This window comes from Bufo gargarizans, chromosome 5 (assembly GCF_014858855.1).
Source record: "Bufo gargarizans isolate SCDJY-AF-19 chromosome 5, ASM1485885v1, whole genome shotgun sequence".
Classification (NCBI taxonomy): domain Eukaryota; kingdom Metazoa; phylum Chordata; class Amphibia; order Anura; family Bufonidae; genus Bufo; species Bufo gargarizans.
This window is the reverse complement of record NC_058084.1, coordinates 141,228,014-141,251,043: the sequence shown is the minus strand read 5'-3', so window position 1 is coordinate 141,251,043 and position 23,030 is coordinate 141,228,014. Positions and strand designations below refer to the sequence as shown.

The 23,030-nt window shown below is 41.1% G+C and overlaps 1 protein-coding gene across 3 annotated transcripts in view; it reads left to right on the top strand.

The window, feature by feature from the left end:
- The window catches only part of MYOM1 (myomesin 1), a 155,930-nt gene extending 142,472 nt beyond the window's left edge, over window positions 1–13,458 (top strand). For all 3 annotated transcript variants that reach the window (XM_044294764.1, XM_044294762.1, XM_044294763.1), the window contains 2 exons: window positions 7,424–7,568; window positions 10,141–13,458. In XM_044294764.1, coding sequence (XP_044150699.1) covers window positions 7,424–7,568; window positions 10,141–10,283 — 288 coding nt within the window. In that variant the 3' untranslated portion in view covers window positions 10,284–13,458. The remainder of the gene's footprint in view (window positions 1–7,423; window positions 7,569–10,140) is intronic.
- Window positions 13,459–23,030: the final 9,572 nt, after the last annotated feature.

The window sequence follows — 23,030 nt, the reverse complement described above, 5'->3', positions numbered from 1 at the left end:
CTGCTCATCTTCATTGTTATGATGACCCTGCAATCCATCAGTGGTGGCAGTGCTTGTATGCTACAGGAAAAAGTTTGGGCCTCTATGGTGGCCAGGACCATGGAAGCACGCATAGGCACACATGCGCAGCATCTCCCAGCCACCTCATATCTGATCTACAGTGGTGGCTGTAATGCCTGGAAATGAGCAGTGTATAATGCGAGGAAAAAATGAATCAATCCAGCAGAGGAGGCAATATGGACAGTCACTATACATTAGTAAGTGCCTTGTATTAACTTCAATAATACCACTAAAAATTGGTCCTTGAGACCCATTCACGTTTTTTTTCATGTGCTGTTCCCTTTTTTTAAATATAAAACTTCACTTTTATTTCTGGATTCTCATTAAAATTATTTTCTTTTAACTTCCTCTACATGATAAATGCCATTTGCTGAAATGATGCAACCCATTTAAGGCCCACCTTGAAAGATGAAGTTGATCTGGTGTTTTTGTTATGATGAACTGCATGCCATGTGTTTTTATGGCAGTATTTAGTGGTATTTTTTTCTTCACATTTGGGTGACTTGTGTTTTTTTTGGTGTTTTTTCCCCATATATAGAAGGGTATGGAGAAAATGCCATTGCAAAAACTTGGGTTAAAAAACTAACAAAAAAACAAAACAGCATACAAAAGTACAAAAATACAAAAAAGTGGAACCTAATTGAAAAAAAAGGCCACTAGCGCAAAGAAGCATGTATGTCATAAAAAAGGATGTGGGAATCCAGCAGAAGAGGAGGGTTTGGACAGCTCTGAAGGCAGCATTCAGCATATAAAAGCAGATGGATGAACAGTCTGATCTCCATCCTCCTCTTGGTGCCATTGCTTCCAAACAGGAGAGATGTTGGAGCTGAGCCATCATAGGCTGAATACACATATTGAGGGATGATAGAGGACTGAAAAATCACTTACTTAGGCTACATTCTTTAGACTTTTTTTTAGAACAATGGTACGGTATAATCTTGTAAACAATGTTCTGTCTTGTCTGTTTTCACTGACCGACGGCCCCCATACAATGGAATGGGACTGGTTTTAACATCCGTTTCACGGGACGGCATCAGTGAAAAAAGATCTGATAAAAACTGACAGTTTATCCGTTTTTAACAGTTTTTTTGTTTTTTTTTACTATCGTGTGAATGTAGCCTTAGGTTATAGTCATACTTTTCATTTTTTAGTATTTTTTTCACCTTTAGGTTGAGTTCATACATGGGTTTTTAGTTTTTAGGGTTATTTCTCCACTGTTGTGGTTTTAGTGGCGTTTTCGCGACCTGAAGTTATTGGTTCATTTTTTTTTGTAGTAAAAACGCCAGCTCTGGAATTTAGTTGAAAGTCCATGGGAAGCATAATATGCAAGAGGCAGCAAGATGAAGTTCACACAGTTTAGAAAGTGGTTTCTGTGGAGTTTTTTAGTGAGGAAAATCATGTGGGTAGAGACCCAAATTTTGATCAAATTGCAGAAAAAAACAGGACATGTAAATACACATGTATCACCAACTATTATCTTTGTCACCGCCAGCATTACCTCATAGTAGCCCCCAGTCTGTTAATAATCACATGTTTGATCCGGTAGTCTAATGCTCCATAGATTCAAAAAACAATGTTTTAAGCGCCATCAGGGCTATCTTGCCGGTCAACTTGAAATCAAGGGGGTAACGGCTTCCTTGCTTCAAGTCAAGGTAAGCATGCCCCCTAACCATCCCCTCTTCTGTGTGATTGACAGCCTGCAGTGCAGCCGGGATCGCATAAGTCTCGCGTTTGCGCGGTGTGCTCCTTGGTAAGGTGTGATCCTGTTTCCGGCTGCCGCTGTTAGCCGGGTTTAAACGGCAATGCGATCCCGGCCGCACTGCAGGCTGTCAATCTAACAAAAGAGGGGATGGTTAGGGTGTTTGCTTACCTTGACTTAAAGCAAGGAAGCCGCTGCCCCCTTGACTTCAAGCTGACCGGCAAGATAGCGCTGATGGCGATTAAAGGGGTTGTCCGGGATTGAGGACTTTGTTCCATTAGTACAAGACAGACATACATATAACATACATCCATGTCCTACCTTTTCCACATGTTTCTGAATCCCCGTTTTCCTATAGGAAATTCTTGGGCGGAAGTGAAGTTTTCTTAGACTCTGTGACGTACCGGGTCCTTTGCAGGAGTGCTGAAGCCTTTTCTTCCGGCTGCTCAAGGAGCCCGGTGACTTCACCAGCACTGATGGGTGGGATTTAGCGCTGCTCTAGCCAGTAAAATGGCTAGGGCAGCACTAAAGCCTGCCCATCAGAGCCGGTGACGTCACCGAACACACTGCCGGGCGGAAGCCTCTCCCCAGCAGTGTGTTATTGTAAACAGAAGAGCCTTTGCCCTGCGTGATTTAGAGCAGGGCAAAGGAGAGCATCAGAGCATGAACTGCCCCGATGCTCAAGTCAGGGGGGCTTCCTGGGTGAAAAAGAGGTTTGTCCGGGTTCAGCTCTGAACCCGAACAACCCCTTTAAAACATTGTTTTTTTAATCTATCAAGCATCAGACTATCGGATCAAACATATGATTATTAACAGACTGGGGGCAGCTATGAGGTAATGCTGGCGGTTTTATATGCGTTTTTGAGGTGACAGGTTCCCTTTAATGTCATAATACAATGATCCTCACCTTGCATTTTCACATATCATTTCTGCATCAATATGAAATAATGTGAAATAATTGGCATTTATTACAATAACTTGACAGATGAAATTAATTTGATCTTTACTCATTTACTTCTACCATCACCCTACACTTTGCAGGTCATACGGAAAGGAGTAACTTTTTATACTTATATTCCTAAGGCTAAATTCACATCTGTGGCACTTTTCAGTTTTTCTCTTCTGGTACAGGAACAGAAACTGTCGAGCACCATAACCAGCATACTGTAGGCCAGGCACCATTGATTATAATGGGATCTGGGAGATTTCCATTGTGGATTCTGGCATTCTGCTGGACGAACTACCAGAGGCTCCTACCGAAACCAAAGCCAGGAATGGATCATAAATAGGGGAAACGTCTAAATGAAACCCTGAGGCTTCTGCTCTTTGTATTCTAAACCTAAATGTGGAAACCCAGTCTAATAGCACCTTCTAGTGTACTTCACTTGCTGTATGTTATCCTAAATATGTATTACCATATTAAAATCTAGGGGTACAACAAGTAACCATGGGACCTTATGGCAAAACGTGGAATGGGGCCCCATTTCACCATGACCAATTTCAAAACATGAGCACCTTATTTTAGTACACAGTGATACCACAGTACAGGGAAAATGCTCATACTCATGTCATATCAATAGAATAAGGGTCCATTCACACGTCTGCAAAATGGGTCCACATCCGTTCCACAATTTTGCAGAACAGGTGCAGACCCATGCATTTTCAATGGGGCTGGAATGTGCTGTCCACATCCGCACTTCCAGATCCGCACTCACAGATCCGCACTTCCGTTCCGCAAAAAATAGAAAATGTCCTATTCTTGTCCGCAATTGTGGACAAGAAAAGGCATTTTCTATCAGAGTGCCGACAATGTGTGGTCCGCAAAATGCGGAACACACACTGCCGTTGTCCGTGTTTTTGCTGATCCGGAAAACACATACAAACGTGTTAATGGACTCATGCATACAGTGAAGTCACAACACAAGGATCATACAATGATGTCATAGTATAGGAATGGTGTACACAGTGATGTCACAGTACAAAGATAATGTACACAGTGATGTCACAATAGTGGGATAATACCACAGGGATAGTACATACAGCATACCTCCCAACTTTAGAAAAGAAGGCAGAGGAACACTATCTGTGCCGTGGCAATTTTTTTCCGCACTAGGCCACGCCTCTAACTCTGCCCAAAGCATAACTAAACACTTAATCCTACCCAGTCCGCTAAGTGCCCCCACATTCCCCCTTTATGCCACCACACTGTAGTTATGCCAGCATTGTGCCCCCCTCACAGATTATGCCCAGATATGTGCTACCTGACAGTAGTTATGTCCAGATATGTGCTCCCTCACAGTAGCAATGCCCAGATATGTGCCCCGCTCACAGTGGTTATATCAGATATGTGCCCCTCACAGTATATATGCCCAGATATGTGCTCCCTCACAATAGCAATGCCCAGCTGTGCCCCCTCACAGTAATATGCCCAGCTGTGCCCCCTCACAGTAATATGCTCAGCTTTGCCCCCTCACAGTAATATGCCCAGTTATGTGCCCCTCACCGTAGTTATGCCCATTTATGTGCAACATCAGAGTAGTTATGCCCAGTTATGTTCCCCCTCACAGTAGATATGCCCAGTTATGTGCCCCCTCACAGTATTTATGCCCAGTTATGTGCCCTTTCACAGTAATCGCCCAGCTGTGCCCCCTCACAGTTATATGCCCAGTTATGTGCCCCTCACAGTAGTTATGCCCATTTATGTGCCCCATCAGAGTAGTTATGCCCAGTTATGTGCCCCCTCACAGTAGATATGCCCAGTTATGTGCCCCCTCACAGTATTTATGCCCAGTTATGTGCCCTTTCACAGTAATATGCCCAGCTTTGCCCTCTCACAGTAATATGCCCAGTTATGTGCCCCCTCACAGTAGTTATGCCCATTTATGTGCCCCATCAGAGTAGTTATGCCCAGTTATGTGCCCCCTCACAGTAGATTTGCCCAGTTATGTGCCCCCTCACAGTATTTATGCCCAGTTATGTGCCCTTTCACAGTAATATGCCCAGCTTTGCCCTCTCACAGTAATATGCCCAGTTATGTGCCCTCACAGTAGTTATGCCAATTTATGTGCCCCATCAGAGTAGTTATGCCCAGTTGTGCCCCCTCACAGTATTTATGCCCAGTTATGTGCCCTTTTACAGTAATATGCCCGGCTTTGCTCCCTCACAGTAATATATCCCAGCAATGCCCCCTCAGTAATATGCCCAGTTATGTGCCCCTCACAGTAGTTATGCCCAGTTATGTTCCCCCTCAAAGTACTTATGCCCATGTATGTGCCCCTTCACAGTAATGTTCCCCCTCACAGTAGTTATACCCAGTTATGTGCCCCCTCACAGTAGTTATGCTCAGTTATGTGCCCTTTCACAGTAATATGCCCAGCTGTGCCACCTCACAGTAATATGCCCAGTTATGTTCCCCCTCACAGTATTTATGCTCAGTTATGTGCCCTTTCACAGTAATATACCAGCTGTGCCCCCTTACAGTAATATGCCCAGCTGTGCCCCCTCACAGTAGTTATGCCCATTTATGTGCCCACTCAAAGTAGTTATGTGCCCCCTCACAGTAGTTATGCTCAGTTATGTGCTCCCTCACAGTAGTTATGCTCAGTTATGTTCCCCCTCACAGTAATATGCCCAGCTGTGCCCCCTCACAGTAATATGCACAGTTATGTGCCCCCTCACAGTAGTTATGCCCATTTATGTGCCCCATCAGAGTAGTTATGCCCAGTTATGTGCCCCCTCACAGTAGATATGCCCAGTTATGTGCCCCATCAGAGTAGTTATGCCCAGTTATGTGCCCCCTCACAGTAGTTATGCCCAGTTATGTGCCCCCTCACAGTAGTTATGCTCAGTTTTGTGCCCCCTCACAGTAATATGCCCAGTTATGTGCCCCCTCACAGTAGTTATGCTCAGTTATGTGCCCCCTCACAGTAATATGCCCAGCTGTGCCCCCTTCACAGGCAGTAAAAAATAAAAATAATAAACTCCAAATACTCACCTCGTCCTCAGCAGCAGCAGAAGGATGATACGCGGAGCTCCTGGCTGGCCTTGCCCCCTGCCCAGCCCCCAGCCCAGACCTGCAGTATGGAGGAGGAATGATGGAGCAGGGAGCCGAGGGGCGGCTCTCTGCTTCATCATTACAGGCAGCTGTCTCTGCTTCCTATGGAAGCAGGGACAGCTGCCAGAGAACAGGACATACCTCCCTCATACTGGGACGGCTTGACAGCCACTGAAATCTGGGACTGTCCTTCCGGATCCAGGACGGTTGGGAGGTATGCATACAGTGATGTCACAGTACAGGGATAATGTACACAGTGATGTCACAATAGTGAGGTAATGCACGCAGTGAAGTCAGAGCACTGGGATAATACAGACAGTGATGTCACAGTACACAGGCAATGCACAAAGTACTTTCACAACAATGGAATAAAGAGATAGTGCCCACAGCAGAGAGAATCATGGGGCTCCATAGTAAAACAAAAAATGGGGTCACATCTAATTTCCATAATGTATAGCCATCACTAATTGCACCTTATGCATTTAGAAGGATCCTCTTAGTTGCTGGGAAGGTAGCTTTCCTTTAAATCAATGTTTGACCTTTTAAACGGGCCTTAAGATATCATTTATAGCCAAGCCAGTACCTTATCTGCGGACAGCTATTTTGGGTTGATTGCCCCTCTTCATGGCTTTTATCAGCATGTTTTTTTTTGCGATTTTCAAGTTTTATAGAGAAGCCAATGGAAATAATGTTGAATAAAAAATACAATTTCCAGAGCACCAGAGACGAAACAAGAACACTTATATACAGCGTTTTCTATATTTTACTATCAACTTTAACGTAACATCTGGCCAGGGCGTTTTTAACACCACAGAAATGTAGCAAAACACTGTGTGAATCTAGCCTAAAACCGGCATTACTGAACTGTCTCTGAGTTGTACATATCTCTGATCACTTTATTGTCTGTACTGTCTATGCTAAGCATGTACAGTATAAAATCTGTTATTTTTTTGTCGCTTTTCTATTTCTCTAAACTCACAGTTATTTTTGGTCTAATATCATTTTATGCTTTGATCTACTAATGCTTTATATGGTACATAGATTAACTGTTACTGGATGAACAGCTAGTATTAAAGGGAACCTGTCATCAACCTTTCCCTGACCCCACTGAGGGCAGCATAAAATAGTGACAGAAATGCTGATTTCAGCGGTGTGTCACTCATGAGCTAAAAGTAAGTGTTTGCCGAGAACCAGCATCATCATCTTTGCAGCCCAGGCCTTGAAAAGAGTCAAATCTACCTGAGAAGAGTCATAGTTATTCATAATCTCCTGCACTCTCACCCATCTTCTGATGATTGGCAGTTCTCTCCTAGAGAGAAAGGGAGAAAACTAGGTAGAGAACCGTCAGTCATCAGCAGGTGGGCAAGAATTCATGAATAACCATGACTCTTCTCAGGTGGCCGTGACTCTTTTCCAGGCCCAGTCTGCAATGATTGTGATGTTGGTTCTTGGCAACCACTTACTTTTAACTTTTAAATGACAGACCGCTGAAATCAACTCACCTGCCTCTACTTTATTCTGCCGTTAGTATGGGCAGCACAAAGGTGATGACAGGTTCCCTTTAATGCATGTTAGTGTGTGACGACAAAACTTTTCCTTTGCTGCTCCAGCTAATAGTGACGCATATGATGGGTGAGCTTGGAATGGCTATGTATGTTGCCGATGCTGCAGGTCATGTCATGGAAACAGTGACCCCAGGAAAGAAGAAAGAAGTACCTCCATCAAAATTCCAATCCAAGGGAGGAAAACAAAAAGGTAATATTATGGAAAATACTATAAAATGACAAGCAGAACATTTTGGCGGTCATTTACTATTTTGAAATACGCCTAAATTAGGCATATTTTAGGCGCAGATGGCACCGCAATGGTAAGTTGCGCCGCTATCTGCAACTTTTCCCCGCTCAGGTGTGGCGTAAGCGGGGGAGGGGATGGGCCAGCAGGCCCATCTCATTCATAATTTTCTACGCCTGGTGTAGGCAAAGAAAAAGGTCTAAATGCAAGACAGCTAGAAAGCAGTCTTACATTTAGAACTGGTGCTGGATGTGCCGAAGTTATGAAGAGGTCGGTGCCTCTTCATAAATTCGGCGGAACCACCGCCAGCTATGGGCCTTTATAAAGATCGCCATCTAAAACGCCGGACTTTATAAATGTGTCCCTTTTTGAGTTATGATAGATATGTGGTATCTGTAATGAACTTCCGTGTCTATGCTTTTTTTTATTAACCCCATTAAAGAGTTGTCCAGGCAAAAAAAAAATTCAATTGGTCTTTATTAAAAACTTTCAGGTGTTTTTGTCCGACGGGGTAAAGTTGCAGCCTATCTGCAGAGTATCTTACTTTCCGTTTCACATTTAGCCATAAGAAAATTGGTTGCTGCTCTGATGGCTAGATGTATAGCCATTATCTTGAGCTCCTGACAGCTCATAAACAGTCATTTAAGCCATATTCCTATCGGTTTGCTAACAATTTTGCCATAATGCGTGTTTATGAGCAGTCAGGAATTCAGAGATAAGGGCTGTCAATCCAACCATCAAAGCAGCAATCTGATGGCTCAGTGTGAAACTGAAAGTGACGTACTCTGCAAATAGGCTGAAACTCAACCCTGTAGGACAAAAACTGTTAAAAAATCTTTAATAAAGACCAATTGAGACACGAATTTTAGACCAAAATAAGTAAAATGCAATAATAGAGACAGATAAAAGAAACCCCTAAAGGTGTTCGTAACCTTTAAAGGCTCAGAGTAGCATAAAAAAAGCAGTCATACCTACATCGATCCCCTGACACCTTTGTCTGATGCTCCCCAGGACTCTCACTTGTCTCTGCTTTCTGGTCCTTATCGAAACACAGGAAATGTCTGCTCATCCAGTCATTGGCTGATGCTATTAATTGTTAAACCCATCATTTGGACTTCTTAATTTATGCTTGTAAAAAAAAAAAAAAAAATAAAGTAAAAAAAAAAAAAAGAAGTAAAGTAAACAAAATACACGGTGGCCCGCAAAAAAGTAGCCCCCCTCCAGCGATAGTATGACAAGATGAACGAGCACCTGGATTTTTTTTTTATTATTACCCACAAGTCACAAAAGATGCTGAAAGTGGTTCCCGTTCACGTCTGTGCATCTTTGGGTACGTTGGATTATGTTGGCGGATACTGCTTTCAGCTCTTCAACAGTGATGCTGCGGATGGTATTTGTGAGGTTTTTCTTGAGTTTACCCAGGGGATGTGGATTGCTAGCGGACACTTTTTGCTTCAAATTTCCCCACAGATAAAAATCGCATGTGGACAAGTCTGGGGAACGTGGTGGCCATAACCCCTTGCTCATAGTTCGCTCCTCCGTAAACAGTTCATGAACTTGTGCCAGTGAGTTCTGGGAGGTGTCGCATGTTGCCCATCTTGTTTGAAAAAGCAGGATATTTTTTCTTCTGCAGCATCACTGTTAAAGAGCTACATGCAGTATCAGCCAACATAATCCGATGTGCCCAAAGATACATAGATGTGAATGGAGACCACTTTAAGCAACTTTTTTGACTAGTGGGTAATTGAAAAAACAATCTATTTGCTCGTTCATCTTGTCATACTATCGCTGGAGGCGGGCTACTTTTTCGTGGGCCCCCTGTATAACACTCATGTAACTGCACAAAGAAATGCAATCTCATGAAATGCAAATAGAAGTGATAACCCATAGTATTGCAGGGCGATCTACAGTGATGGCACAAACGAATAATCCGAGTGTGCAATATTGTGGTGGAGGTCGGGCCTAATAAAGTTGAGTATAGTCTGTAAAATACTACAGAGAAATTTTAACAGCAAAAAGAGGGAACCATTCATTGGAAATGTATAACCTGGACCTTGATTTAAAAACTATGGATGCCTTTGGGGGCATTTTTTTTATCATTGCATTGCTCATTTTCAGCTAAAATCTATTTTTCAATTGGTCTTTATTAATAAATCTCAACAGCTTTTTTCTTCAGCCTCCACTTTCATACCATTTCGTTCTGCTTTACTCTGACGGCTTGATGTGTAGCCCTTATCTCTTACTTCTGAGAGTTTATAAACACTCATTTAAGCCATATTCTTAACAGCTTGACACAAAGTTAGCTATAATAAGTGTTTATGTGCTGCCAACAGTTCAGAGATAAGGGCTACACATCAAACCATCAGAGCAGCTCCCTAACAGATTCAGTGTAAAACAGAGAGCAAGTTTGCAGATACACTGAAAGAGTAGGCTGTACAAAAAAAATGTTAACATTTTTAATGAAGATCATTTTAAAAATTATCATAACCTTTAAGGAAATTATATACCAATTGTTGTTCAACTTTTATATAATTAGAAATGGTAAAACCCCACGTGGAGGAGATTGTTGCAACAGAAGAGACACCAAATCCTGATGAAATTCCTGTAGTGGGAGAACGAGAGGGTGATACAGAACCAAGTCAGGAGCAGCAAAAGCAGGAAAAAAGTGATAGCGTGTAATGTGTGCATTACCATGAGAATACAAGCATTTGGTAAAATATGTCTGACAGGTACTCTGTAAGTGTTTGTGTCCACCTACCATAATACTATATGTACTATTTACTGTAAACTGAAATACTCTCAAAGAAGTAATAATTGTGAGAGATATCAGAATGGACACATTGGGGAAATGTATTTTTCTTGCACGCCTTGTCGCACCTTTTTGTGCAAGTGTAGTTTTGTGCCAACAATTTCAACTTTTTGCTCTTTTCGGCCACCCTCACCATTTTAACAAGTACCACCCGAAGTTGAACACATTTACCAACATGTGCACAACAAGACTGACACCCATTAAACCTGAAATCTATGCCAGCTCCTTTGCTCCACTTTCTGGGACATGGAGTCACCAGAATTATTACCTTTTAATATTTCTGGAGCATCATATGATAGAAGGGTTTATTATTAAGGCTGGCTTAAAAAGCCACTGTACTGTCATACAATTGGTGTAACTAGTAAATTTCCTAATCATTTCATTTAAAAAATATCCCTGCCTCTACCTGAAAATAGCTGTATAGTCATGGCCACTAGGGGGTCTCATCTACACCCAAGTAACAGTCCACTGCCTGGTGTCAGGCAAGATCCGTCCCTTGTAACAGGGACTCAGAAGGTGGCTGAGAGGAAATGGGGGGGGGGGGGGGGTCGGAGCTAGAGCTGAGATCCTGAGCCTGATAAAACTGCTTCTACACAGCTTCTGAACATCACAGGAGCCTCCTGTCTTTCTGCAAGTGTGATTTACCTCTCCTTATTTCTTCTGTGAGCTCCTGAGCTGCAAAAATTATATTGGAAAGGATGTCACAGCAGAACAGTGCTGGCAGAAGGACAACACCCCCTGCTTCTGAGTGAAATGCATCTAGCTGTGCAGCTGAAAAAGGGGAATAATATGGCTAAAAAAACATTAGGGAAGCCCAAACATAACTGTGCCTAACAGTTATGATTCTACAAAGAAGCAAAGCCATTATGCAAACTTTTTGTGAAAACTCAGGTATGCTTTAATAAAAACAAGTCTTATACATACATACCCCTTTGTGTCTGGATTTTCTTTCAACAGGAAAATGTTATATAAAAGTGAGACAGCTTTTCATTTCTCACTCCTGAGCTGTGTGATAAGCCTCATTCTATGTTTGTCCTTTTTTTAGTTCTCTCTGAACATTAACTAGAATTCTTACAGAAATACTGTAGCTAATGCTAGCAGGGATGGATTATCACCATAAGAAATAAATGACATACACTTTAAGATCAGAGGAATGGCACAGAGTTCTAAGAAAAGATGATCCAGAATTATTATTTAATGCAAGTATGTCAGGAGGGATGACAAATTCTGCTTAAGCAACACGTTCTAAAAATTAATTTTAGTTTAGTAGGCTATTACTATACTGCGAAAGGGCTGATGACACCAAATTTTTGTAGAGCCATGACTGAAAAATTAAAAACCTTCAGTCATAAAATAAACACATCAAACCCTATAGAAAATAATCTTTAAACACACAGCGCCACTTTTGTTGATAGATGTGTTTGGTATTACAGCTCATCCCCTTTCAAAAGAATAGGGCTGAGCTGTAATATCAGTGACAGCCAGTAGCTGTTTCTGCAAACAATATCGGACATACTGTAGTCTGTAAGGCTAAAAAACTGATATACGCCCATTCAGATCAGCCTATTATCCTGCAAAGTTGATGCAGAGAAAGGCAAAAAAAAACTTCATGAGGTAAAAGACAAATATCTTAACTCTAGGGGAAAACAAAATCTGAATCAAGTGAAGATTATGTCCCCCTGATTGAACAAATTGAGATTGTGTCCCTATGTCTATTATTTAGGAATATTTCTTTCCTTACAAAATGTAAAACCAGCAATAAACTTAAAGCGCACCTGAATTTTCAGAAATGGTTGCATAATGGATGTGAAGGAACTGGTGGTTTTGGGCTTTCCTAAAGTCTCTTTCAGCCATTTTATTCCCTGTTTCAGCTGCACAGCTAGATGCATTTCACTCAGAATCAGGGGTGTCTCCCTTCTGCCAGTACTGTATGCAGTGACCTTGCTTCCCTTACTTCCCACCATGTTTGTTTTCTTCTAGTTCAGAAAGCTGATAAAGCAGTATAAATCACACTTACAGAAAGGCAGGAGGCTCCTGTGATGTCCAGAAGCAGTGTAGAAGCAGTTGTTTTAACAGGCTCAAGATCTCTGCTAGCTCTGACACTATCCCACTTCCTCTCAGCCATATTCTGAGTCTGTGTTACTAGGGGCCGATCTTGCCTGACAACAGGCAGTGGACTGCAAGTTAAGTGAGACCCCCTAGTGGCCATGACTTTACAGCTTTTTTCAGGTAAAGATTGCTAGTTACACAATTCTCTATAAAATAAATTGTGTGAAAGTACATTGCCTCTTTAATGTACATCAATCATTAATAATTGTTATCACAAAAAATATTTTAGTAGGGGATATATACTTCATTTGTGTCAAGTGAAATTTATGTCATGCGGGGCATGATCTGCACTTGATCCCAAATTCCTTCTCAACTCCAAATACAGCAATCAGAATAACTCTCTGGATCAATGACCCTGCTCCAGTAATCTAGTAAGTATAACCTGTAATATTATTACACTCCAGAAATACATCCAGGCCCCTCATGGACTCTTTTAGTGAGTTCACCATCACCACCTCTTCTGGTGGAGAGTTCCATAGTCCCATTGCTCTTATGACAGTCTGATGGCTTTGCATGCAAGTTGAGTCAGTTTTGCCTATGAGCGCATTCAGTGTTTCAGTTTTTTCATCAGGATTGTATCTTTCATGCATGTGAAGAAAAACTGAGGAATAACACACAACATCTCCTAGCAGCCATCAGTGAAAAACAGACTGCATCCGGATGCCATGGGTGTGCTGTCTGTTTTTTCACTGTACAATTGACTTGAATGCCCTGCTATGTTTTTCTTGTACACTGATGCCAAACATTGTACACAATACTTTATGTATGGTTTGACTAGTGATTTTGACAGTGATACCCTTTTTTCAAATTCCTTTTAACACCTTTAAAATGAAAGAAGTCACAGAAATATAATTTGGTGTTTTTACGGTTTTCTTGTGAAAAATTACTGATTGCATTTATAAAAACACTGTTCAATAAACAAGATGTGAAAGTGGACTGAATTTTACTTTGTAATTCTCCTATACTAGAAACAAGATTTACTAAGGGCCTCCTAACATGGACCAAGGACGGTGACAATCATTGTGGACAAACATTTTCTATTAATACTCGTTCCTGATTATTGTCCTATGTAATGGTGTCGCCGGCACCTGACAAATGAGCAAACTCTGGTCAGGTGATCACATCTTTCATGTGGCCTCTAAAATAAATGAACCCTTTCGCTACCAGCGCCGTACATGTACGGTGCTGGTAGCACTGTGCAAGCATGACGCCTGCTCGCGCGTGCATCAAGGCCAGCAAGTCTCTGCTGTTTCAGATAATGCCGATTGCGGTAATTAAATGCTTTAGATGCCGTGATCAAGTAAGATCACGGCACCTGAATGCGCAAAAACCCAGAAGCTCATGCTTCCGGGCTTAGTATTGAAGCCCCGTGCGGCCAATCTGGACTTTAGTACATGCGCTGAATGAAGTCTATATGAAGAAATTCAGAGCATTAATGCTGCAATTCTTATTTTGGCCACCAGATGGCAGGCCAACAAAAGAAATTAGCAAAATGCTAAAAAATTGTCGTTTTTTAAATCCTTTATAGGTCAAAATTTAAAAAAATTAAAAAATTAAAAAACATCATTTATATGGTCATTAGAAGGTCAAAAAAGTAAAAAAAAATATAAAAAATATAAAAATATAAAAGTTTAAATCACCCCTCTTTCCGTATAATAAAAAAAATACCTAAATAAAAATAAATATAAACATCCTGGGTATCACCGCGACCAAAAACACCCATAATATTAAAATCTAAAAAAAAGATTCAATACGGCGAATGGCGTAACGGAAAAAAGGGTCAAAATGGCCGATTTGCCATTTTTTCATTGCTTCTCTTACCCCAAAAAATGAAATAAAATGTGATCCAAATGGTATCACCAAAAACTGTGAATAGTCCCGCAATAAATTAGCCCCTAAACAGCTCAGTAGACATAAGTATAAAAAAAGTTATGGGGGTCAGAATATGGTGGTGTAAAAAAAAAGAAATCTCAAAGTTTACATTTATTTTTACACTATTTACATATAAAAACCTATACATATGGTGTATCATTGTAATCATACTGATCCAGAGAATGAAGGCCATGGGTCAGTTTTGCCTTAAACAAAACGCAGTGGGAACAAAACCCGTAAAACGGTGGAGAGATTGCATTTTTTTTCCAATTCCACCCCATTTGGAATTTTTTTCCCGCTTCCTACTACAATTTATGCCATAATTAATGGTGATATTAGAAAGTACAACTTTTCCCGGGAAAAAATAAGCCCTCGTACAGCTATGTGACTGGAAATATAAAAAAGTTATGGCTCATGGAAAATAGGAAAGAAAAATGAAAATGAAAAAATGAAAAAAAAAAAAAAAAAAAACTCCGGTAGCCAAAGGGTTAATTTAAATTGTTTGTTTACACGGGGCAGAGTGTGGCCCACAAACAACGGATTCTTATGAGGATAATTAATCCCAGTAGCTATTGTTCTTTTCTGTACATCTACATCTCTACTTTGCCTGAACAAACGGTTCATTCCCAATCAATGTCCTGTGCATTGGATGTGTAAAAAGCCCCTGAGGGAATTCATCCCATAATACTATTGTATCTAATTACTAGTCTTGCTCTAGCTAGAAAATGCAGCTCTGGTTAAACTGGTCTCGTCTCTAGGTAATAGTTGTTAGAGCAGTCTAGGCTGGATAGAAATGCAACATTTTTGTCAAGTCTTCCTCGTTCCATCCAATGAGTTCTGATGACAGAGATCTACTTTTGGTCAATTTCATAGTGGTACAGTACCTGTCACCTCAACCAGCAATGCTCCATCTTGTCTACTTTTGAATCAAACTTACTGCACTAGACTTTCCCTGGAAATGGCTACGGATTCACAATTACTGCAGGTCCTTACAGACGACTGCAAACACTTGTGCTAATAATGAGTGAGTCTATGGAGATGAACAGAAGTCAGTTTCATCAGTTACAAAAGAGTTAATGATCTACGTGGGTCCTCTGTGCTGTACAGTTTCCATTTACCATGCTGGCACTAGTGCAGCACTCTTCATTGTCTGGTTCATTAATATGAGTACTTTAAGAAACGTGTACTCCTAATAGGTGTGTGCCGTAATTATATTGTGAAAGACACACGTGCTCCGGGTAAGTTAGACAACTACGTAACGTTACTCAAGGGCTGAGTCAACCAATACATTTGCTCCCAGTGATTAATAAAACGTAATGGTTTATGAATAACACAGACTTATGTTGGTCATTTAATAACAATGTGAAGTTCAAAATGAACTTAATAAATAACGAAACTGATGAAATACAATATAAAACACAATCGTAATAGTGTAAGAGTATTTTTTCAGCTGCAGGGATGTAGAAAGATTTATTCTTCAGGCATCTGATTGGCTGGTTATTATACAGGGTGGCCAACGAAAAAGTAGCCCACCTCCAGTAATACTGACAAGATGAACAAGCAAGTGGATTGCTTTTGTTTCATTACCCACAAGTCACAAAAGATGCTGAAAGTGGTCCCTAGTCACTTCTATGCATCTTTCGGCATGTTGGATTATGTTGGCTGATTCTGCTTGTATCTCTTCCACAGTGATGCTGCGGATAGTGTTTATGATGTTTTCCTTGAAGGGTGCCTGAGCAATAGGCTCTAGTTTGCTAGGTTCCTGCTAAGTGTGCTGTTATACATTCCTATGTGCCTACTTCTACTGGTTTCCTGGATTTTGACCATTTGTTGCCTGACCTATGCCTGTTTTCTGTTCTAACCCTAAGCTGCCTGGCCTGACCTTGGACTGTTAATCAGCCTGCCCAAACTCTGCTGCTCTAACCATAGCATGTCCTTGACTATGGTTTTACCTGATCCCTTGGTGCTCAACAACCATGTCTCCTGAACCCCATGGGTCAGCAGTCATTTGAACAGAGACTACTCTGAGAGGTAGCAGCTTCTTGGTTCACCTGCAGCAGAGTCCAGATCCCTGTATAGGGGTAAAAGAGTGAAAACTAGGGGCCACTTAGACAATGCCCTTGGGAGCAGCCCCAAGCCAAATCTGTTCAAATGACACAGTGGGTCCATACCCACTTCGTTATACCATTAATTCTAAAGAAACAGTTTTCTATGAATAATGAGTTAAAAAAATAAGCCTTCTGAAGTGTTCCTTTAACTGCCTTATACTTTCTGCTCTGAGAAAGATAGAGAAAGAACTGCCTCAATCAGTGCTTGGGCATAGAGGAGGGAATTTATCATTATCACAAAAGTTAAAAAGTTGAAAAACCCGGTTTTTAAATTTCATTGTGCCTTTTTCATTCACAACTGCCATTTTTACACTGCCCTCGCCAAGTTTCTGTAAAGGGGACGTTGTGAGGGCAGGGTGTGGATGGGGCCATCAGCTCTGGCACATTTATAATTATTTATGCCAGAAACCTCATCTTGTGTGCGGTGATGATGTCATCACGCAATGCGCAAGATTTTGTGCGGGATCTTCATGCTGAAATGGTGAGTATTATCATTATTTTTTTAAGCCCTGAAAGACCTAATTTTTACCTCAGATGGCGCGATCAGTATTCAATTCGGCATGTCGGGGATATAAAGCAAATGCTTTATATAAAAGAAAGGATCAACGAAAAAATTTCAAAGGGAATTGATCCTAGAGGTGGACATATAAAACACCTCAAAAAGAGTTCGTCATTAATTTAATTATATTGTGCAATCAGTAAAACATGGTACAAGCATCTATGCAAAAATATTAATGATTTATTATACGATAACTTAAAATACAATCAAAGCTTAATCAATGTAAAATTCAATAATATGCAATAACACACAGTTATATGCAGTGCCCTAAATTTGCCACTAGATGGCTCTAACACAAATACCAGCGTTCCATATCAATCACCTCTCAAAAATAAGAATGTAATACAACTTCCCAATCACAATTATGAGATATAAAACTCAATAGTGATAAGGATAGATACGAACCCTTGCTCTGCTCAATCTATGACCAATCTCGGATATAGGGTAGTATTGCTACACAACTTATAAATTATCAGGCCTGATATTGACTGAGGAATGTGAATATTCCAATCAGAGAGTTTCTCCGATATCAATATTAGATCTTTTATTCAGTAATATGCATCTTTACTGAATAGTGATAATATTGATGTAGCACTTTTAACATTTTACATCTGTACTAAAGTGGGGAGTTACTAAATATCAGGCTAATTAATTCATAGAAACATAGAATGTGTCGGCAGATAAGATTCATTTTGCCCATCTAGTCTGCCCAATATACTAAATACTATGGATAGCCCCTGGCCCTATGTTATATGAAGGATGGCCTTATGCCTATCCCATGCATGCTTAAATTCAATTAATACTACACGTAATAAAGTTATACGTTACCCGAGAATGCAGATGATATGCAGAGTATAAGGGAAGCCAGCTCTAAAGTACGTTCTGGTCATTGGGATTTTTCTCCTGGGCTCTCTCTCCTTTCTTTCTTTCTTTTTCCTCCTTTTTTTTCTTTGTTGGATGTGGTTTATTATCCAAAAACATCAGTTAGACACACCTTCCTAGCTTGGAGTTTTCCAATCATTGTCGGTTAGGCGTGTACATATGATAATGACTGTGATGTCACTGTATTACCCAGAATGCATTTCTGCTGTTGGTGTAATGTTACTTATTTATAACTAGGTGACACTATTGCATAAGCTATTAGCATCATTACCAGTAAGGGTTAAATGTCCAGGTCAGACTTTATCTTACATTCCATACACATAACATATGGAATCCTAAATCAGAGCTACAGGGATTAACTTTGACACATGTACCAATTAACCACTTCAGCCCCGCTAGGTGAAACCCCCTTCATGACCAGAGCACTTTTTACACTTCGGCACTACACTACTTTCACCGTTTATCGCTCGGTCATGCAACTTACCATACAAATGAATTTTACCTCCTTTTCTTCTCACTAATAGAGCTTTCATTTGGTGGTATTTCATTGCTGCTGGCATTTTTACTTTTTTTGTTATTAATCAAAATGTAATGATTTTTTTGAAAAAAAATGACATTTTTCACTTTCAGCTGTAAAATTTTGCAAAAAAAAACGACATCCATATATACATTTTTCGCCAAATTTATTGTTCTACATGTCTTTGATAAAAAAAAAATGTTTGGGCAAAAAAAAAAAAATGGTTTGGGTAAAAGTTATAGCATTTACAAACTATGGTACAAAAATGTGAATTTCCGCTTTTTGAAACAGCTCTGACTTTCTGAGCACCTGTCATGATTCCTGAGGTTCTACAATGCCCAAACAGTAGAAAACCCCCACAAATGACCCCATTTCGGAAAGTAGACACCCTAAGGTATTCGCTGATGGGCATAGTGAGTTCATAGAACTTTTTATTTTTTGTCACAAGTTAGCGGAAAATGATGATGATTTTATTTTTTTTATTTTTTCTTACAAAGTCTCATATTCCACTAACTTGCGACAAAAAATAAAAAATTCTAGGAACTCGCCATGCCCCTCACGGAATACCTTGGGGTGTCTTCTTTCCAAAATGGGGTCACTTGTGGGGTAGTTATACTGCCCTGGCAATTTAGGGGCCCAAATGTGTGAGAAGAACTTTGCAATCAAAATGTGTAAAAAATGACCGGTGAAATCCAAAAGGTGCACTTTGGAATATGTGCCCCTTTGCCCACCTTGGCAGCAAAAAAGTGTGACACATCTGGTATCGCCGTACTCAGGAGAAGTTGGGGAATGTGTTTTGGGGTGTCATTTTACATATACCCATGCTGGGTGAGAAAAATATCTTGGTCAAATGCCAACTTTGTATAAAAAAAATGGGAAAAGTTGTCTTTTGCCAAGATATTTCTCTCATCCAGCATGGGTATATGTAAAATGACACCCCAAAACACATTCCCCAACTTCTCCTGAGTACGGCGATACCAGATGTGTCACACTTTTTTGCTGCCAAGGTGGGCAAAGGGGCACATATTCCAAAGTGCACCTTTCAGATTTTGCAGGCCATTTTTTACACATTTTGATTGCAAGGTACTTCTCACACATTTGGGCCCCTAAATTGCCAGGGCAGTATAACTACGCCACAAGTTACCCCATTTTGGAAAGAAGACACCCCAAGGTATTCCGTGAGGGGCACTGCGAGTTCCTAGAATTTTTTATTTTTTGTCACAAGTTAGCGGAAAATGATGATTTATTTTTTTTCTCTTTTTTCCTTACAAAGTCTCATATTCCACTAACTTGCGACAAAAAATAAAAAATTCTAGGAACTCGCCATGCCCCTCACGGAATACCTTGGGGTGTCTTCTTTCCAAAATGGGGTCACTTGTGGCGTAGTTATACTGCCCTGGCAATTTAGGGGCCCATATGTGTGAGAAGTACTTTGCAATCAAAATCTGTAAAAAATGACCGGTGAAATCCGAAAGGTGCACTTTGGAATATGTGCCCCTTTGCCCACCTTGGCAAAAAAGTGTGACACATCTGGTATCACCGTACTCAGGAGAAGTTGGGGAATGTGTTTTGGGGTGTCATTTTACATATACCCATGCTGGGTGAGAAACATATCTTGGTCAAATGCCAACTTTGTATAAAAAAATGGGAAAAGTTGTCTTTTGCCAAGATATTTCTCTCATCCAGCATGGGTATATGTAAAATGACACCCCAAAACACATTCCCCAACTTCTCCTGAGTACGGCGATACCAGATGTGTCACACTTTTTTGCTGCCAAGGTGGGCAAAGGGGCACATATTCCAAAGTGCACCTTTCAGATTTTGCAGGCCATTTTTTACACATTTTGATTGCAAGGTACTTCTCACACATTTGGGCCCCTAAATTGCCAGGGCAGTATAACTACGCCACAAGTGACCCCATTTTGGAAAGAAGACACCCCAAGGTATTCCGTGAGGGGCACTGCGAGTTCCTAGAATTTTTTATTTTTTGTCACAAGTTAGCGGAAAATGATGATTTTTTTTTTTCTCTTTTTTCCTTACAAAGTCTCATATTCCACTAACTTGCGACAAAAAATAAAAAATTCTAGGAACTCGCCATGCCCCTCACGGAATACCTTGGGGTGTCTTCTTTCCAAAATGGGGTCACTTGTGGCGTAGTTATACTGCCCTGGCAATTTAGGGGCCCATATGTGTGAGAAGTACTTTGCAATCAAAATCTGTAAAAAATGACCGGTGAAATCCGAAAGGTGCACTTTGGAATATGTGCCCCTTTGCCCACCTTGGCATCAAAAAAGTGTCACACATCTGGTATCGCCGTACTCAGGAGAAGTTGGGGAATGTGTTTTGGGGTGTCATTTTACATATACCCATGCTGGGTGAGAGAAATATCTTGGCAAAAGACAACTTTTCCCATTTTTTTATACAAAGTTGGCATTTGACCAAGATATTTTTCTCACCCAGCATGGGTATATGTAAAATGACACCCCCAACACATTCCCCAACTTCTCCTGAGTACGGCGATACCAGATGTGTGACACTTTTTTGCAGCCTAGATGCGCAAAGGGGCCCAAATTCCTTTTAGGAGGGCATTTTTAGACATTTGGATCCCAGACTTCTTCTCACGCTTTAGGGCCCCTAAAAAGCCAGGGCAGTATAAATACCCCACATGTGACCCCACTTTGGAAAGAAGACACCCCAAGGTATCCAATGAGGGGCCTGGCAAGTTCATAGAATTTTTTTTTTTTTGCATAAGTTAGCGGAAATTGATTATTTTTTTTTTCTCACAAAGTCTCACTTTCCGCTAACTTAGGACAAAAATTTTAATTTTTCATGGACTCAATATGCCCCTCAGCAAATACCTTGGGGTGTCTTCTTTCCAAAATGGGGTCAGTTGTGGGGTGTTTGTACTGCCCTGGCATTTGAGGGTCTCCGCAATCATTACATGTATGGCCAGCATTAGGAGTTTCTGCTATTCTCCTTATATTGAGCATACAGGTAATGAGATTTTTTTTTCCGTTCAGCCTCTGGGCTGAAAGAAAAAAATGAACGGCACAGATTTCTTCATTCGCATCGATCAATGTGGATGAAAAAATCTCTGCCAAAAAAAAAAAATGGAGGGGAAAGGCGTCTGCCAGGACATAGGAGCTCCGCCCTACATCCATACCCACTTAGCTCGTATGCCCTGGCAAACCAGATTTCTCCATTCACATCAATCGATGTGGATGAATAAATCATTGCCGGGATTATTATTTTTTTTTTATATATATATATACAAAGTGCTTGCCAAAGCATAGGAACGCCGCCTCCTCCTCAGCTCGTATGCCTCGGCAAACGTATCTGTCACTGCAGAGGAGAAAATCCCGTCTTGCAGCGCCGCATACACCGACTTGCGTGTAATCTGACAGCAGCGCAATGCTTCTGTCAGAATGCACATCGGTGCTGCAGCTAGTAGATCGGTTGGTCCACCTGGAAGGTAAAAAAAGAAAAAAAAAAAAAAAGAAAAAACCAGGCCGCATCGCAATAATTTTATTAACTTTGCAACAGAGCATATAAACTTTAACTTTTTTAACTGAACATTAACGTGTTTGCTTACTGGTGTGTTTTTTTTTTTTTTTTTTTTTTTTTTACCTTTATAGAACAAACCTCTCCTTCCCCATGGGTCAATGTGCAAAGCGCAAATCGCCCAAAGATGTGGCGAAGTGCGTTATGCACTTTGTCCCATGTGAAAGGAGACGTTTGCAGCAGCAGTGAGTGAATGGGCCCTAATAGCCCTGTGTGCCTGTCCTGGTGAGATGATCCCTATGCTAATAGTGTACCTGTGAGTGGTACTTCTGGAAACACTCTCCAAAGCATAGGGCAGGGTGGTCCGGACAGTCAGGACAGAAATAGCGGGTGTCACGCCTTATTCCACTCCTGCTACAGACACGACATCTTTTTCGGGGTGACTGTTGGGTTGAGGTACCAGGAACAACATTGGGGAAATGCCGCTCGTGTAGACGGCTAACTACACTGGTGGTTGGGGCCACGGAACCTCCTGGATACAGGAGGTTCTCGATGATCTCTTCCTGAAATTTGAGGAAGGATCCAGTTCTCCCAGCCTTACTGTAGAGAACAAAACTATTGTACAGAGCCAATTGAATTAAATATACAGACACCTTCTTATACCAGCGTCTGGTGCGTCGGGAAACTAAATACGGAGACAACATCTGGTCATTGAAGTCGACCCCTCCCATGTGGAGGTTATAGTCGTGGACTGAGAGGGGCTTTTCAATGACACGGGTTGCTCGCTCAATTTGTATTGTCGTGTCTGCGTGAATGGAGGGGAGCATGTAAACGTCACGCTTGTCTCTCCATTTCACCGCGAGCAGTTCTTTGTTACACAGTGCGGCCCTCTGCCCCCTTGCAAGACGGGTGGTAACGAGCCGTTGGGGGAAGCCCGCGCGACTAGTTCGCGCGGTACCACAGGCGCCAATCCGTTCTAGAAACAAATGCCTAAAGAGGGCCACACTTGTGTAAAAATTGTCCACATAAAGATGGTACCACTTGCCGAATAAGGGTGACACCAAGTCCC